The sequence below is a fragment of the Glycine soja genome, chromosome 2, assembly GCF_004193775.1.
Source record: "Glycine soja cultivar W05 chromosome 2, ASM419377v2, whole genome shotgun sequence".
Taxonomy (NCBI): Eukaryota; Viridiplantae; Streptophyta; class Magnoliopsida; order Fabales; family Fabaceae; genus Glycine; species Glycine soja.
The window spans coordinates 48,445,692-48,461,416 of record NC_041003.1 but is presented as its reverse complement, the minus strand read 5'-3'; the positions used below and the strand labels follow the sequence as shown (position 1 = coordinate 48,461,416).

Genomic DNA, 15,725 nt, shown 5'->3' with positions numbered 1-15,725 from the left:
TAATACTCCTCAATTAGGTAACATTGTAAAAAGACTTCAATTGACCATATCAGGGCAAAGAGAATTCAATTAAAGGTTGCGTTAAAACTTTAAAAACTTGAATGCTTCCCTCGGAGAAAAAAAACGATTGGATTAGAACTTGCATGTTTCCTTTAAAGTCAGACCTTATATTCATTAATATGTCCGCAATAAATGCGAAAATTCTGAGCATACTACTATTAAAAAATGGTTAAAAATAACAAGTGGGGCCCTCACAGGTGGTGTAGAATAATAAGGTTGTGGTGGTACACACTCTATCTTTTCCTGCTTTACATGCCACAATCATGAAACAGGCAATGATGATGATCTGAGGAACCGTGTTTGTCTCGTGTCTCATCTCATCCATGAAGAGAAGGAGAAGAAGGGATCCAAAATCAGAAGAAAGTTACGATTTTTCGAGATGGGTCTGTCCAAGGAGAATCTGAAAGGTCTCATACTAGCTTTGGTGTCAAGTGGGTTCATTGGGGCAAGTTTTATCATTAAGAAGCAAGGCCTTAGAAGAGCTGCAGCAGTTTCTGGTGTCAGGGCTGGTGGGGGAGTTTTCTCAATTATAATTTCTATTTGGAAGCTTGTTTTTGGTTATGCATGGTTTTGTAATTTTTTTTTCTCATTTTGTAGGTGTTGGTGGTTATTATTATCTCTTGGAGCCACTATGGTGGGTGGGAATGATCACAAGTAAGCTTTAAATACTGTTTAATTTTGCTTCTATGCTTTTAGTATTGTCATTTTTGTTTTTTTTTTTTTTTGGGTGTAGAATCTAGATTTTCTTGTACCTTAATGGGTTTTGTTTTGTCTCAATAATTGCTTTTGATTTTATCCATTCATTGTATGGATTTAATTGGATTTTATTCTTAATAGAATTTTTGAATCCCGTAAGTTGGCTAGAATTAATTTCGTTCTGCATTGTATAGTGGAACCTGGATTTGATGTTTCAGAGGCTTTACTTATTTGCTAGATTTCTTTATTATACACACGCACATGGTAGATAAGTTGTACTGCAGTTGAAGGTTAATTAAAATATGCGAATTTTAGTTTATCATGGTCATTTTTTCTTTATCTGATTTCTTGCAGAATTCTTTTCTGTATGGTTTATTGTTCAGTGATTGTAGGAGAGGTTGCAAACTTCGTTGCATATGCATTTGCTCCAGCAGTCCTAGTTACTCCTCTTGGTGCATTAAGTATTATTGTGAGGTATTCCCCTTAATTTTCATTGTTGATTGAGAGTTAAGGTGGCATTAGCTTGTAACATTGGCGACATAACATGGTTGCTTCTTCAATGATGTTTGCATGGTATCCTCTAGTGCTGTTTTGGCTGACATTATTCTGAAAGAGAAGCTACACAATCTTGGGATATTGGGCTGTATAATGTGCATTGCTGGTAGTATCATTATTGTTATTCATGCTCCTAAGGAACAACCTATTACATCTGTTCTGGAAATATGGAATATGGCCACTCAACCAGGTTAGAATGCACTGTATTTTTTTAAAAATGCAATTCACTGAAGTTCCTTGATAACAAAGATATCCTCCTTGCTTGCAGCTTTTCTGGCATATGTGGGCTCAGTAATAGTGTTGGTTTTCATTCTGGTCTTCCATTTTGCACCAAGATGTGGGCATACGAATGTGCTAGTTTTTACTGGAATTTGTTCATTGATGGGTTCCCTCTCTGTAAGTAAATTAATTTACTGTTATCTCTCCTGCAATGTCTCTTTGATGATTGATCTAAACTTCAAAGTTTTGCTTACTCAAAGTTATCAAGTTTAAAACATATACAAACTAAGGGACCTGATTTCATGTTGAAAGTAATTTGGTTTTCACCATTCATTCCTATTTTCTATTAATGAAGTTCATTTCATAAATATAGTTTCAGCTTCCATATAATTTTTATATATTTTTTTTGTGTAGTTATATGAGACTTCTATGGCCTAAAGTTTTTTCCCTTTCCCCCAATTACATGGATAATTATTTCTGTCATAATAACTGATTTACTGAAAAATGTTTTCTTTGTAGTAACACTGCAATAATATGGTGGCTGATCTATATTGAATTGCTATAATTTTGCAGGTGATGAGTGTTAAAGCCCTTGGAACTTCTTTGAAATTAACTTTTGAAGGGAAAAATCAGTTAATCTACCCAGAGACATGGTTTTTTATGTTAGTTGTTGCTATATGTGTCATCATGCAAATGAATTATCTTAATAAGGTTTGTTACCTGATGTCTCTTAAAATTAGCATGCTGGGCCTGTCGTACATATATTTTTATCAATGACCTGGAAGTTCAAACATTTGACAAATTCTTAAGTTGAAATATAACTTCTCGTTGTAATTTGTAAGTACATAGGATGCAAATTATCTCTTTTCTATTTTCTGTTTCATCCATTCTATCTTGATCCAATTATTTCATAGGAACTGCTCTTTGTTTTGAGCCTTTTGGGAGGGGGGGAGAAAGATTTACTGTAAAGAGGAGGGAATAAAATACTAGGGAGGAGGATATCATTGGGCCTAAGAGGCTCAAAAATGAAATTATGCCCATGAATAAGGATCTGAGAGATTATGGAGAAGAGATAAACAAGTTTCACAGGAGGCAGAAGTGGGGAGGAGTGCAACATGTGGATGTGGTTGAAGGAGAGAGAGAAAATAACTGGTGGCAAGGGGAGAGAGGGAGGAGAGAGTGAGAAGGATTATATGATGGGTGTGATAACTGAATAGGGAGAATGACAAAATTGGTATCAATATTGGCTACCCTGAGTGAAGAAAAGGGGTTCTCTAATTTCTGCTATTTGTTTATTTTGTATTGTTCATCTTGTAAGAAGCTAGTCTCCACCTATTACCCTAGCTTTCTTTTTCATTTTCTTGGGTTGCACCACTGTAGCATAGGTTTATACTCAATTTATAGTATTTGGTGTTTTGAGGAAAATATAGGTGGTCTTGTTGCCAGACTCTTCCTTTGAATTGGAATGCAGGGAAGCTTAGCTACAACTTCATATACAATTGAAGGAAGATGACAACTGAACATAAAACAGAATGGAAAAATCTTACGAACTGAAACTCTGCTAAGCTATTTAAAAGATCTAGAATTCTTTTAATACCTCTTTTTAATATTTCTTAAGTTAATCTTATCAGACAGTAAGAGGGAAATTACATTCCACAGGAGGACTGTTTCTGATAAGATAATCAGTAATTGCTCCTATGATTTTACTAGTTGCATGTTAAATCCTCCATACAACATACAATATTACAACATGTGAATTCCTATGTAATGTAAATTCAAGATAGAACAAACCTCAGAACTCAAGACAGAGTACCCGACACTAAACCTCAGAACTAAGAGATTACATAATACAGCAAAAGTCAAATCAAAGATACAACAAAAGTAAATGGTTTTACAACAGAACTAGTAAAGGTTTGGTGTTTGGTACTCTATCATTGCTAACTGATAATCTTATCAGAAAGAGTCCCCCACTATCAATTGATTATAAGTTCTCTATACAGCATGCAACATGATTTTACTTTTATAGTATTTATTAGCCTGATTAGGCTGTTACTTTTCTGTTTCTTTACTTTTGTTGGCTTCTTAATCTGTTTGACTGTGCTATCCCTTGATGTAATGATTTGATCTTTTAGATGTTTAAAATGAAAGAATTGTTTAATTGTTGAAAATGCTGGCATTTATATTGCTAAACTAGCGGTATCAAGAACTCCTCACAATGACATAGTGATCCATTATATTTTGTGAAGTTTATTATTCTTTTTTCTTTATGAAGTCTTGTTTAAAATGATGTCCAATTTATATTCAATGGAAAAAGAAATCAATTCTAGAGAATTCAGATTTTCTGTGTATTATATACAAAGTTCTTATATATATGAAATTTTGGATCAATTACTAATTACTCTTCACTGACATGATTGTATTGTAATTATTTCAGGCTCTTGACACCTTCAACACAGCAATTGTATCTCCTATATACTATGTCATGTTCACAACACTTACAATACTAGCCAGTGTAATAATGTTTAAGGTATAATCAATTAGTTTTGGCATTTAATGCTAAATGCATAAGATGTTTCTGTTGTCTACGGATTGTACAAGAACCTATTTACATTTAAAAATAATGCTTACAGGATTGGGATGGACAAAGTGGTGGAACTATTGTGTCAGAAATATGTGGCTTCATCATTGTGCTCTCTGGAACAATAATGTTGCATGCGACTAAGGACTTCGAGAGAAGCTCTTCTTTTAGAGGTGTGGTAAATTTGATCATAGCACTTAATTCTGCTGCCACTGACTAGCCAGATGAATGCATGGAACCATCATTGATATTCTTTCATATTTGCATGTGTTGAAACAATTGCAGGTAGTGATCCTTTATCGCCTACGCTATCTGCCCGACTTTTTACCGGAAATGGTGACTCATTACTTAAGCAAGATGAGGAAAATGGATCTCCCGAGAGTAATATGCGCTCAAGAAGGCAAGAATTGTATTAGATGGTTAAAGATCTTAATTTATTTAATTGTAGGGGGAAGAAGAAGCCTTTCCCTGGAGAATCTGAATGAGATGCCCATCAGATTATACTACACCATGAAGCTGTAGGTACCAATGAAACCATAAAATGATGGAAGATTTGTGAAGCCATTCTTTTACCCTGAGCATCTTAGGAATTTATCCTCATAGATTTTAGTTCTGACTTTGAAAGATGGTTCTGGAACCAATGCTTACATAATGTATAGCTTGTCCACCGTTTCTTGTGTCATGAATGGTTTGTTCACTAGTCAAAAGTAGCTAATATGCTCCAAATAGTTATTAGATTGAGATGATTAGTTGTATTTGTGAGGCTCTCTTTACATGAACCAAAAAAGTGAGTGGGGGATGGAGATTATTAGTTTGTGAAAATTATATGCATGGTGATTTTGCTTTCTTTTTCAATTTTATTTATTTGTTTTCTTTGTCAATTTGACTTAGCATAGAGAGATTCATTTGTGGTTTGTAAGTAATGAGATATGTACAGGAAGCTAAGAGACTTCCCTCAATTTTAGTTTGCTATGAATAAGAAATATGTCCTCATTCTTACATTAACATACTATGTTTGTGAAGATCTCAACATTATTTGCATAATTATGTGCTATGCGCAACTAAACATATGTTATGAACTTAACCATTGTGGTGTGGGGGCTTCGAAGTTTCAACTTCTTTGATGAAGCCAAGAAGTGAACCTCACCTCAAAAGTGTATTCTTAATGTTAGCAAGGCACCTCGCAATTTCCCCAGCTGTCTCTTTCGTCCTTGTCTCAATTTGTGTTTAGAATAATGTTGTCTTGGGAAAACACAAATATAACGGCAAAAAAGGCATGTAAAAAACTGGGATAGTATAATAACCTAAATTCTAGTGCTCTTTTATATTTATGCAATTTTGATTTTTAATTGAATGATTTTTAGTTTATGTTTTTTTATCAAATTTTAAAATAGGGGTTCTCTTTGTTAGTTTGACATTCAAAATTTAACATTTGTTGACATTAGTCATCTACTTAATTGATAGGATGGATTGTAACTAATCAATAACATGAAAAACATTTCAGATATCAAAATATTTTTTTAAAAAATAATACAGAATTTAATATATTAACACATTTAAATTCTAATATGGATATTTTTTTAAAGATATTATGATATTTAAAATATTTTCCAAATATTTGATTAGTCAGATGTTAGTCTGTTAAATAATTAGGCTAGGGATAACTGGTATCAACGAAAAGATCTAATTTTGACATCTAATAGAATTTAGGCACTAAAAGTGTTTAATTAGAAGAAGTATCATGTTTGCACAAATAACATGTAATTTTGTGAAATACGACAATTTGCTGAATAAAACCTCTTAGAAAAACAATTAAATTATTAAATGCAACGAACCTTGAAGAATTGTTTTCTGGCCCCACCAGACCTACTTTGTTTGCCTGTCACTAATATTACCAGGACTTAATTCTTAAGTTTTCAAAACGCGACAATAGAAGCAGTAATTTGGCATTTCACAAGTTTATTGTATTACAACATCAGATTCAGTGGGCTTTAATTAATTAATTAATTAATTAATAATACTAATAATAATAAGGATCTTATTTACTAGTATTCTTAGAATATTATTAATAATCTAAAAATAAAATATTTATTATAAAAATTATAGAATAGCATAAAAAACTTTAAAAAATTATGAAAAATACAATTTTACGTATTTTAATTTTTTTTTCTTTTAAATTTTTAACCAATATATTAAGAGTATTAGTTATTAGTATTTGGCTATGATAATAAAAAAAATAATTGCAGAAAAGATATTTATGGAAGTTAGTACATAGGAGGCGGTGTCCGCGCGATATCGAAATCTAAGAAGTCTGCTCTGAATTTATCTGAGAGCTGAAGAGAGGGAACGAGTTTGTGAAGTAAAGTTGACTCAGTGGAAACTCGGTTGAACTCGAAATGGCGAAACTTGAAGCGAAGCTAGGAATGATCGTGGACTCGGTGGGGCAGTTCTTCTCCGGCAAAGACCATCTTCCTTATTGTGACTCTGACGTCGTCGCTGTATGTATCATCTTCATATTCTCTTTTAGGGTTTCAAATCTCACAATTTCTCTTTTCAATCAATTATGTATGTGTTTAAGTGTTTGAGATTGCAATTGAATGTTGTGTTGTGTGTGACACTGCGCTGGCAGGGATGTGAAAGAGAGGTATTGGAGGCTGAAAAACAATCATCTGAAGAGCATATGCAGGACTGTCTCCTGCGTTTATCATGGGCTCTTGTTCACTCCAAACACCCACAAGATGTGCACCGTGGGATAGCCATGCTTGAAGGTCTCTCTCTCTCTCTCATCTTGCAATTCAATTATGTATGTATGATAACTGATAGTTAGATGACATGCATGTATGTGATTTCATGGAAATGGCAGCATCTTTGCCTGCTACAAAGGACCCACTGCAGCAAAGGGAGAAGCTTTATCTTCTGGCTGTTGGATACTATAGAAACGCTGATTATTCAAGGAGTAGGGATCTCGTCGACAGGTGCCTCGCGGTATGTATCCATCTATCTAAGGAATCTTAATTGTGATATTTAATCACATTTATAATTTCTTATACATGTCCATGACATATCGATCAATGATTTTCTCATCAATGACTAAGATTAGTTACTTTATCTTTAATCAGGACTTTACTTTAGAGGAGACAAATCCTAATTATAATTATACATCATAACGTTGTTGCTTTTTCTTTTTGTGGGAAAAAAAAATATCACCACCCTGTGTTTTCTGCTATTGATTTCCCCTGATCAGTGTGGCAGAGGTGTATGTTTTGCACCTGAAGGAGGCCATGCTTGTGTTGTGTCTCTACTCTCTAGCATAATAGCCTGAACTATATTTGATAATATACTCTGAGTTTCAATGTGTAGCTAGTTGTCATCTGTATCTTGCCTTCAAAACGCATCATGTTTTGGAATAGTATTTGAATTCTGTTTACGCATTTTCTGAAGCCTGTACATATTTTACTGTAACAATGTGTTCACAGAAAGGAATACAATACTTCATTGTCTGTTGGGACGTCTCTTACCTGATGTCTCCGGTCCACACAATTTGAAATTGAGTTAACCACCTTGAACACAAACACTGGTTCCCAAGAATCATGTCCATTTTTTTACTCTTCTTTTCCCTTTCATATACTCAAGTCTTCATCAAGTCTTCACTGTTTCCTCTTTTCACTTGTTATAGAGGAAAAAGTTACAGATGCAATATCTTTAAGTTTTGGATTTTTTGTAATATACCTCTCCAAACCCAACAACAAATTCCAAGCAAGGGCAAAGCACACCTTCATTATTTTTAAAAAATTTCAAACTATAGCATATGCATCAATGCAGCATCTATGTACTTTAATGTGATATCATGTTAATGTTTTCTTCCTTAGCTTGCACCCGACTGGAGGCAGGCAGTGACACTCAAGAAGACGATCGAGGATAAGATCACTAAAGGTTCCCATCAATTCTTGATTTTCCACTTAACATTTTTCTCTGCTTCTTTTTTCTTGCTAAGAGCAAGAGGAAAATGGGTTGATATTGGATCTTATATAGCACTGACTGTTTCTTTTCTTTCATTGTAGATGGTGTCATTGGCCTGGGCATTGCCGCTACTGCTGTAGGACTTATAGCAGGTGGGATTGCAGCAGCTGTGTCTAGAAAAAAGTGATAGAATCATTTCTATAAAACACACATGATCTGATATGTAAGAGGCAAACATCTATAATACTGTGAATTTGCTGCATCTTACTGCTTTTATGAAAAGAAGGGCATGAACAATAATGTGTACAAAGCGGTGGAAATGATGTCTCAGTACTAGATGAGAGATGTATTGCGTGTCTTCATGTTTAAAAAAAACATATACCTCTGTACTTTTATCATTTCTATGATTTACTTTCTTTTTATGTTTTTATCTCTGTCAATACACCCCTCAACCTCCCTGCCCCAAATTTCTTATATAATGCAATCCAATTACGCTAATCTCTTTGAGACTGCATCTAACCTCCTTGAATGATAATGTACCAATAATTTCAAGTTCGGTCTGATCATTGTTGAAGATTTTATTCATTTAACGAGAAAAACTTAAAATGAAATTAAGACATATGTGAGGATTGTAATATTTATAGATTAGAACGGAATCTCTATGCCAACTGGATTGAATCAAATTTGGGAGGCATGTCCCACTATGTGTGCTTTCACCTGGAAATCTCGTATGACAACATTGACAACAAAAATGTGTTTTTCGTTAAATAAATTCAAGTGAGTGAACTGCAAAAGCGACTAATGTTGATTTTTTAGTTAAGCTAGGCTAATCAGGACACTCGCCTTGGAGGAGGAGTTAGGAAAGTCAACATTTGTGACTGCGCCGGTAAAATTGATCATAAATCGTTGCAATGGCAGAATTAGAATTGGGAAGTGAAGGGTAATAAACCTTTCACTGCTGATCTCCGTGTCATATCCAATATTTGGGTTAGATTTGCGTACGTCAATTCAAGATTAATGATCAAGAGTGTAAAGACTGATACAATTCACGCCAGCTTTGACCACTTGTTAATGGTTATGATTTGACATAATGGCTTGAAATTGCTCAAAAACCAGTCGTCCAAGAAAGAACTAATTCACGGTTGTTTCAAGGCACAAACAAGAAAATAGTTGCAACTCTGAATACCCCGAGGACCAAGGTAGGCCATCGCCAACAAGGCACTTTTAGGAAATCCCTTGAAGCTTCTTAATCCTAACCCACAAGAATCACTGAATCAACAAAAGTAGTTAAATGAAGGAAACTTCCGTGTAATTCCCTCTCAGTACACGGTCAAGACAAACCACAGAACATTTTTAAGGAGTTGCAATTGCTTTAGGTTTTGAAGAGTGAGGCATCGGTGGAGAGAGACCTTCCATCGAAGGTGAAGATTATGCATCACTCAAGTTTATGCTAATTCTACTCTTATCCGTAGCATTCTTTTTAAAAATTAAAAATCATGTAACAACATTGAACCATTAGCCTGTGAAAATATGATCACACGTTTCCTTCCAAAACCTCAATACAGGAGTACCTTGCACACATCATCACACATTTGATACTTTAATACTTCAATATACATGATTCTGAAGTAATAATTTAAGTATTAATTGTTGAATTTTCCATCTGCTGGTTTGAAAGCTATCCTGCATACACCATCAAACATTGATGTCTCCAATGTAATAATTTTGTTTGGCCATAGCATTCTTGGTTTTCAATTCAACACTTAAAAAATACAAAGTGTTTACTTAACTCGCACTAATATCGACATTAGACCATGAAACCACTTGTCAGTTTATATAATTGCAGATTGTATTACTAAGGAATCCACTTGACCTTTGCTTGTTTTTCTCATTTCTTGAACAAATTCTTTTATCTGGCTTTTTTTCCCTTGACAGTGTTGTACTCTTTTAGCAATCTTCCCCGATAATATATTTTGCAGCATTCTGATATACTGTTTTTTTTTTTTTTGTTGAATTATGAAATAATCAGGATATATATATCATTATATACTGATTATTTGATATGGAGTTACCAAGACTTTGGAAAATGTCTTATTGGACAGACTACAATTTGGAATTGCTGCCATTTTTTGGTCTTTTCGGTAGTGCTGGAAGCTTAACACAAACTCATTACTGCGGGATAACAAAAGTCTGTTAACACTACATTACCTGTTCCACATTGCTTGAGTACTGGATCTGATGTTTAATTGTGACAGAAACTAGAAATTCAGTCAAATGAAGGGATTATGCAGCAATATCGAGAAAGAAATGAAAAACGAGGCTCAATCATTCACATCGGTGGGATCCACTTGTTCTATTACAAGACAAAAGAAGCAGTAGGTTACACTTGGACAGCAATTTCTTCCTTCAGAACAAATTCAACTTCTTCATTTTGCCATGCAAGGGGAGATGGTGGAGAGTCCCATGATAACGGAGAAGAAGGAGGAGAGCTCCACTGCATTGAATGGTCAAACCAATCAGAAAATTGGGACATTGGCAATTCTACAGGTTCTGGGTAGCATTGAGGGGAATGAGGAACCTAGAGCCACAAGAAAAATGAAAATGGAAGATAGAGCAAATGTTAGACAAAGGGGAAGCAAACAGTAAAAAGCTTCTAATCAACAAAATGCTTAAATTCATATCAACTTATAGTGAATTGATTCTTAAATGCTTCAATCAAGATTTAAATTAAATCATCTTAAAGCATGTGATTTTTATTGTATATGACAAAAATGAAATAGTACATATACAATGGTTGTTCTCAAAGCATCCCTCAGCTTCAAATAAACCAAAACAAACTAAAAAAGGGGTCCGAGATACATTACCTTTATCTGCTCTAGGATAGATATGGAATCTGCAGAGATAAAATGGTGTAAGGAGTTTTATCAACATAATCTAATAATAATAACCATCAACATGATAGTCAGGGATATCCAAATTTAATTCACCAAAAGATTGAATAGGAGTATGTTCAGATATATTTTAAATCAACTCATCACACAAGAAATCCTTTTTGTCAAAAGTTTAGAATGCCAACTTCAATGCCAAATGTCAACTATCTCTTCATTGTATTCTAATAAAAGACAGCTAGAAATAATTTTCTTAAGAACTCACTCACATGCACAATCTCATCATAAGATTCAATACCACATTTTACTTGTAACTGTAAAGTTAAAAACTAAGTCATTGATTTAATTGATGTCAAAATTACAAGGTAACAATTTGTGGTAAACTAAGACAGTAAGACATTGATTTAATTGCACCATAAAGATTTTGGCAACTCATGCCATACATCGAATATTGAAGTAAAAGCCAGGTGGGGATTACCATCTTGTGGAAGAACTGTCTCAAGATTGAAACTTCTCATAGCAGCATTTTGAGCCTCGATGCACTTCTTGTGATCATGCAAGAACATTTCCTCCTTTACATTAATATCTTCCTTGGGTAAATTCCTTTTCTTAACCGGGGCTTCAGGGTGGTGAAGTGAACTTTTGTTTGTTATATCATTTAGAGCTTTTCGACCTGCAGTCCCTGAACCGCCTTTCTTTCCATTTGTCTTGGAATTCTTCGACTTAGTAGTCTCTATCCCGATCAAACGAAACCAACATAGTATGAGAAGAGTGCAGTACATAATAAATGGTCCATCAATAATGTTGCAGAATGCAAAGTCAATTTCCAAACTTTTTCATTACTATTTCATAATGAATCCACTATAGTTGCTGAAAATTGATGTTATAGGCAACATAACATAAAAATGCTTACTTTTGGAATGAAGATTCAAGTTTTCATCTTTGATAATCAGGTGGCTAGGAGCAACAAACTTAGCCATTATCCTATTTCACTTTTGTCAGAGAGCAAATACTTTGATACTGGACTCTGCAAAACAAATTATAAAACTTGTGTGAATAATAATAATAACAATAAAAAAGGGTTATGAATACCATGAAGAAGAAAAACCTTTGCCAGTATTAATATTTTCTTTTCTATAGCAAAATCCCATAAGTTTTCTCCCAATTCCAAGTATCAATTAACCAATCAAGTAAACTAAGTTTAATGAACATAAATCCCAATTCTTAAACATTAAAAAAATTGAATTCAGAGATATAACACAAGGAAAACAGAAGCAATAGAACAAACCCCAAATCACAGAAAGGTTAGAAGTAAAGAACGTGAATAGAGAGCAACGAAGGTGAATGATTACGAGATGCAGAGGGAGAAGAAGAAGAAGAAGACGACCCAAAACGTCACCGTTTGTTGGATTTTGAATTTTTTGTCGAAGCCCGCTACGGCCACATCTTTATATATATATTTGAGGAGTTTTGGACAACACAGCCCTTGACGAAATTTCAAAATTACCAACTTGCCAGCTTCCCTTTTAATTTCTAATAGATTTACGGCTAGACTACTATTATATATATACTTATTTAATTATATAAATTAAATTATTTTATTTTCTTATTTTAATAAATTAAATAAACATAAAAATGAAATTTATTTAATTTAAATTTAATAATAAGATTTTAAAGGTAACAATTTTTTTAGAAGTTTAAAATAAAAAAGATTTTATTTATATTTAAAATAATAAGCTTGCATGATTGATTTACTTGACGTCTTTAAAATTGAGGGTAAGTTGCAAATTGCAGGGACTATAATGCTTGAGAGTTGTAAAATTTAGGAATTATAAATTTTAGTAAGTTGTAAAATTTAAGGACTATATATAATAATAATAATCAGTTATACTTATTATTAAATGTCATATTATTGTCAATGTGCTACATCACCATTTTACTTATATTTTTTTCAGGAGAACTTATATTGTTAATAGAACCCTAACAACATAAGTTAATTTGCCTAATGAAAAAAAAATAAACAACTTAATTGATCATTATTTAATTAAGATCCTTATTTATCATTATTTTATTTTGGACCCATAAAATGTCATAAAAAGAACTGTTGGAACTGGAACCTAACCCTAATAAGGGTCCCAACAAGCCTAGCAAATCCACGATGGGTCCTAGCTGAAGGCTTGCACCATTGAAGGGAAATGGGGATGTAACAAAATATTAGGTGAGATTCAGTAAATAAAAATTGAAATTATAATATTTTAAATTTTTTCATAAATTTTAGTCAATAATAAAAATAATCTATATTAAAAAGTGTTATTTATCAAAATTCCGTTTATCAAAATTCCGTTTAAACAACACCTATAAATCAATTAAATTTATGTGTTGTTCAACGGAATTGAGAAATTTTTTTTTTCCATTTTAATTATGCCTGTTTTTTCTTATTTCTGTTGATGCTTTCTGAATTGCAAACAATTATCATTGTTATGGGTTTCTGTTTTGTGTAGGACAATTGTTCTGAGAAAGGAAACTGTTCATTCAAACTCCGGGTTGTGATGGGGATCAAGCCTCTTCAATGTTGGAGATTCAAGTCATGACAATACTTTTCATACATTCATACACTGAGAAGTGGAACTTTTGCTATGAAGTATTAGCTTTTGATTTGTATTTATGTTTTAGTTACTAGCACATGATTAATTAAACCATCAATGTTGATGTAATGGGTTTAACTTGCTGAAGTCTGAAATGTGACAGATTATTTAGAACTTATTGTTTGAAATATGTACTAGGATTTAGCAGCGGATGCTGATAATGTGCCGTTTCTTGTTGGGTGGCTGTCGTATCTTTTTTCTGTTGTATCATTTTTTCCCCACTTCTTTTTTGTTGTTTCTCCCTCACATTTTGTTAGCATAGCAGCGGTGTAGCATGAAAATATTGTGTATGATGTAGAGAGCTAACCATTTGATCACTGTAATCATTCAAAGCTGGAGAATTGTACATGTTTTCATGTATATATTGATATTAACTTTACTGATAAAGGTAGAATCCAGCTCCAGTTTTGTTTTATGGTCTTGTCATGTTTATATATCTAGTCTAATAGAATCCAACAGTTGAGAATTGGAGGGTCATAGTGTATTCATTTGTCTCTCTTTGCATCTTGAATGCTTCTAATACAGAGGAGGGAGCCAGATTTTTCAGTTTATGAAGAAAATTTATATTAAATTTTCATATATTATATATAGAGAAATGATACTAACATTCTCTTGACACTTTTTCTTAAGCACTCTCTGATCACTGAAATTTGTTGAAAATTTTAAAATTCGTGTGGTTTCATTTCTTCTTTAATGAATACCATTTATAATTTTGTATTTTGTAGTGAATTGCACATTAATAAGAGTGTTGTTGTGTTGCTGGCATTTGTCTTGTGAAAAATACTAGCAATATTTTATCACATATTCTTTTGAATACGTTTTTTTAATTGATTAAAATTTATTGAAAATATAATTGTGAATTTTTTTATATTATATCCTAATGATACTTGTTTTGATAATCACTCCATCTAGTCTTATAAGGAAACTGTTTAAATTTAAAGGACAAAACATGTCCTACTAGATACACACCAACCTTTGTATCTAGAACGATCTTAGATACAAAGAAGAAATGAGATATAGAGGTGATAATGTCCTAATCCCCAACTCAAATCCTAACGAGAAAGCTAACCTCCCTCTCTTTCTCTTTCTATGTGGCAATTTACTTTGTATATTGTTATTAATTCTTGCAAAGTGACATGTTGTCTCTTTGGCAAATGCATCAAATTATACAAATAGTATAAAACGATAAGATTGAATATCGAGTTCCACAAGGACTATGGTTATATATATATATATATATATATATATCTAACAATTAAGTAATTAGTGATTCAAATCAAATTTTGTTCATTGATTAACTACAAGTATAAACTAAAAGGAATTAACTAAAAAGTAAGGAAGATGAAGGTTAAGAAACACAAATGCTCAAAGTTGTCAAATGGTGTTGTGATGAGTTAAAGAACGGGTTAAGAGTGGAGTATGCAGATTAGTCGATATTTTTTAGAAGGTGCATGCACAATGCATTTACTCCATATTTACTACTAGGGAGTAAATATATTTAATTGATGTGTTTTATCCTAATTATTTTAGCTTATTAGTGTATTACCATAGGTAAAGAGGGTTTCAAAAAATTTGCACAATTTTAAAGTAAAAATAAAAGAAAAGAAAAGTTAACAATGCTTCAACCTCCTCATCTTCTTGACTTCTCTAAACTCTCTCAATTCTTAAATTTCTATTCGCATATAATATTTTGTATGCAATATGATAGTACATCGTTATGGAATATGTTTCTACATTTATAGAATACCTGTATATTATAAATTAAAAGATTACTTCTTCTTTTTTACACAAATTCAAAGATTTCTATGATAATGTTTGACAAAATTACGAATTAAAATTATTTTAGCTTATTAAGTGTTTACTCATTTTTTGAAATTGAGCTAATGACCGGAATTCCATCTCAATTTAACGAAATTTTTAGAAGGTGCATGCATACAGGTACAAGAAACAGAACAACGAGCTAAGATGAGAAACAGAAAGAATAATAACTGATATATACTTTATTCTGTTTGAATTTATTCTGTTTGATATCTTATCTCATTAGTTTGGATTTAGTCTGTTTTCTCATATTATCTTGGTATTCTGATTCTTGTACCTCTATATAAATTCATTCTCATGTATCAA

At 32.7% G+C, this 15,725-nt stretch overlaps 3 protein-coding genes across 6 annotated transcripts; 2 read left to right on the top strand and 1 right to left on the bottom strand.

Annotated features, from left to right (window-relative positions):
* Positions 1-297: 297 nt before the first annotated feature.
* LOC114401403 (probable magnesium transporter NIPA3) lies at positions 298-5,115 on the top strand. 2 transcript variants are annotated; one of them, XM_028363917.1, is made up of 9 exons: positions 298-569; positions 658-714; positions 1,140-1,230; positions 1,341-1,501; positions 1,580-1,707; positions 2,104-2,241; positions 3,965-4,057; positions 4,161-4,281; positions 4,394-5,115. In XM_028363917.1, exons 1-9 carry the CDS (start codon positions 440-442, stop codon positions 4,522-4,524), a joined length of 1,050 nt encoding a protein of 349 aa, XP_028219718.1. In that variant the 5' UTR covers positions 298-439; the 3' UTR covers positions 4,525-5,115. The 2 variants fall into 2 exon arrangements, with proteins under 2 accessions (XP_028219718.1, XP_028219727.1); XM_028363926.1 differs by having other exon boundaries at positions 429-569; positions 1,111-1,230.
* A 1,240-nt stretch (positions 5,116-6,355) lies between these two features.
* LOC114401392 (mitochondrial fission 1 protein A-like) lies at positions 6,356-8,498 on the top strand. The gene is made up of 5 exons (XM_028363908.1): positions 6,356-6,606; positions 6,738-6,876; positions 6,972-7,093; positions 7,978-8,041; positions 8,170-8,498. Exons 1-5 carry the CDS (start codon positions 6,505-6,507, stop codon positions 8,253-8,255), a joined length of 513 nt encoding a protein of 170 aa, XP_028219709.1. The 5' UTR covers positions 6,356-6,504; the 3' UTR covers positions 8,256-8,498.
* A 1,666-nt stretch (positions 8,499-10,164) lies between these two features.
* On the bottom strand, positions 10,165-12,395 carry LOC114401370 (protein PATRONUS 2-like). 3 transcript variants are annotated; one of them, XM_028363882.1, is made up of 5 exons: positions 12,276-12,395; positions 11,870-11,983; positions 11,435-11,689; positions 10,933-10,961; positions 10,165-10,646 (listed from the first exon to the last, which is right to left on the bottom strand). In XM_028363882.1, exons 2-5 carry the CDS (start codon positions 11,934-11,936, stop codon positions 10,449-10,451), a joined length of 549 nt encoding a protein of 182 aa, XP_028219683.1. In that variant the 5' UTR covers positions 11,937-11,983; positions 12,276-12,395; the 3' UTR covers positions 10,165-10,448. The 3 variants fall into 3 exon arrangements, with proteins under 3 accessions (XP_028219683.1, XP_028219698.1, XP_028219691.1); XM_028363897.1 differs by having other exon boundaries at positions 12,309-12,393; XM_028363890.1 differs by having other exon boundaries at positions 12,245-12,382.
* Positions 12,396-15,725: the final 3,330 nt, after the last annotated feature.

Bases quoted from the DNA above. Each gene is read 5' to 3' on its own strand.
- LOC114401403 (XM_028363917.1), top strand. From the start codon at position 440: ATGGGTCTGTCCAAGGAGAATCTGAAAGGTCTCATACTAGCTTTGGTG. The intron at 715-1,139 runs GTAAGCTTTAAA...TTTATTGTTCAG, and splicing joins GTGGGTGGGAATGATCACAA to TGATTGTAGGAGAGGTTGCA. The intron at 2,242-3,964 runs GTTTGTTACCTG...TAATTATTTCAG, and splicing joins AAATGAATTATCTTAATAAG to GCTCTTGACACCTTCAACAC.
- LOC114401392 (XM_028363908.1), top strand. From the start codon at position 6,505: ATGGCGAAACTTGAAGCGAAGCTAGGAATGATCGTGGACTCGGTGGGG. The intron at 6,877-6,971 runs GTCTCTCTCTCT...TGGAAATGGCAG, and splicing joins TGGGATAGCCATGCTTGAAG to CATCTTTGCCTGCTACAAAG. The intron at 8,042-8,169 runs GTTCCCATCAAT...CTTTCATTGTAG, and splicing joins CGAGGATAAGATCACTAAAG to ATGGTGTCATTGGCCTGGGC.
- LOC114401370 (XM_028363882.1), bottom strand. From the start codon at position 11,936: ATGGCTAAGTTTGTTGCTCCTAGCCACCTGATTATCAAAGATGAAAAC. The intron at 11,690-11,869 runs GTAAGCATTTTT...TGATCGGGATAG, and splicing joins CTTGAATCTTCATTCCAAAA to AGACTACTAAGTCGAAGAAT. The intron at 10,962-11,434 runs GTAATCCCCACC...TTATCTCTGCAG, and splicing joins GACAGTTCTTCCACAAGATG to ATTCCATATCTATCCTAGAG.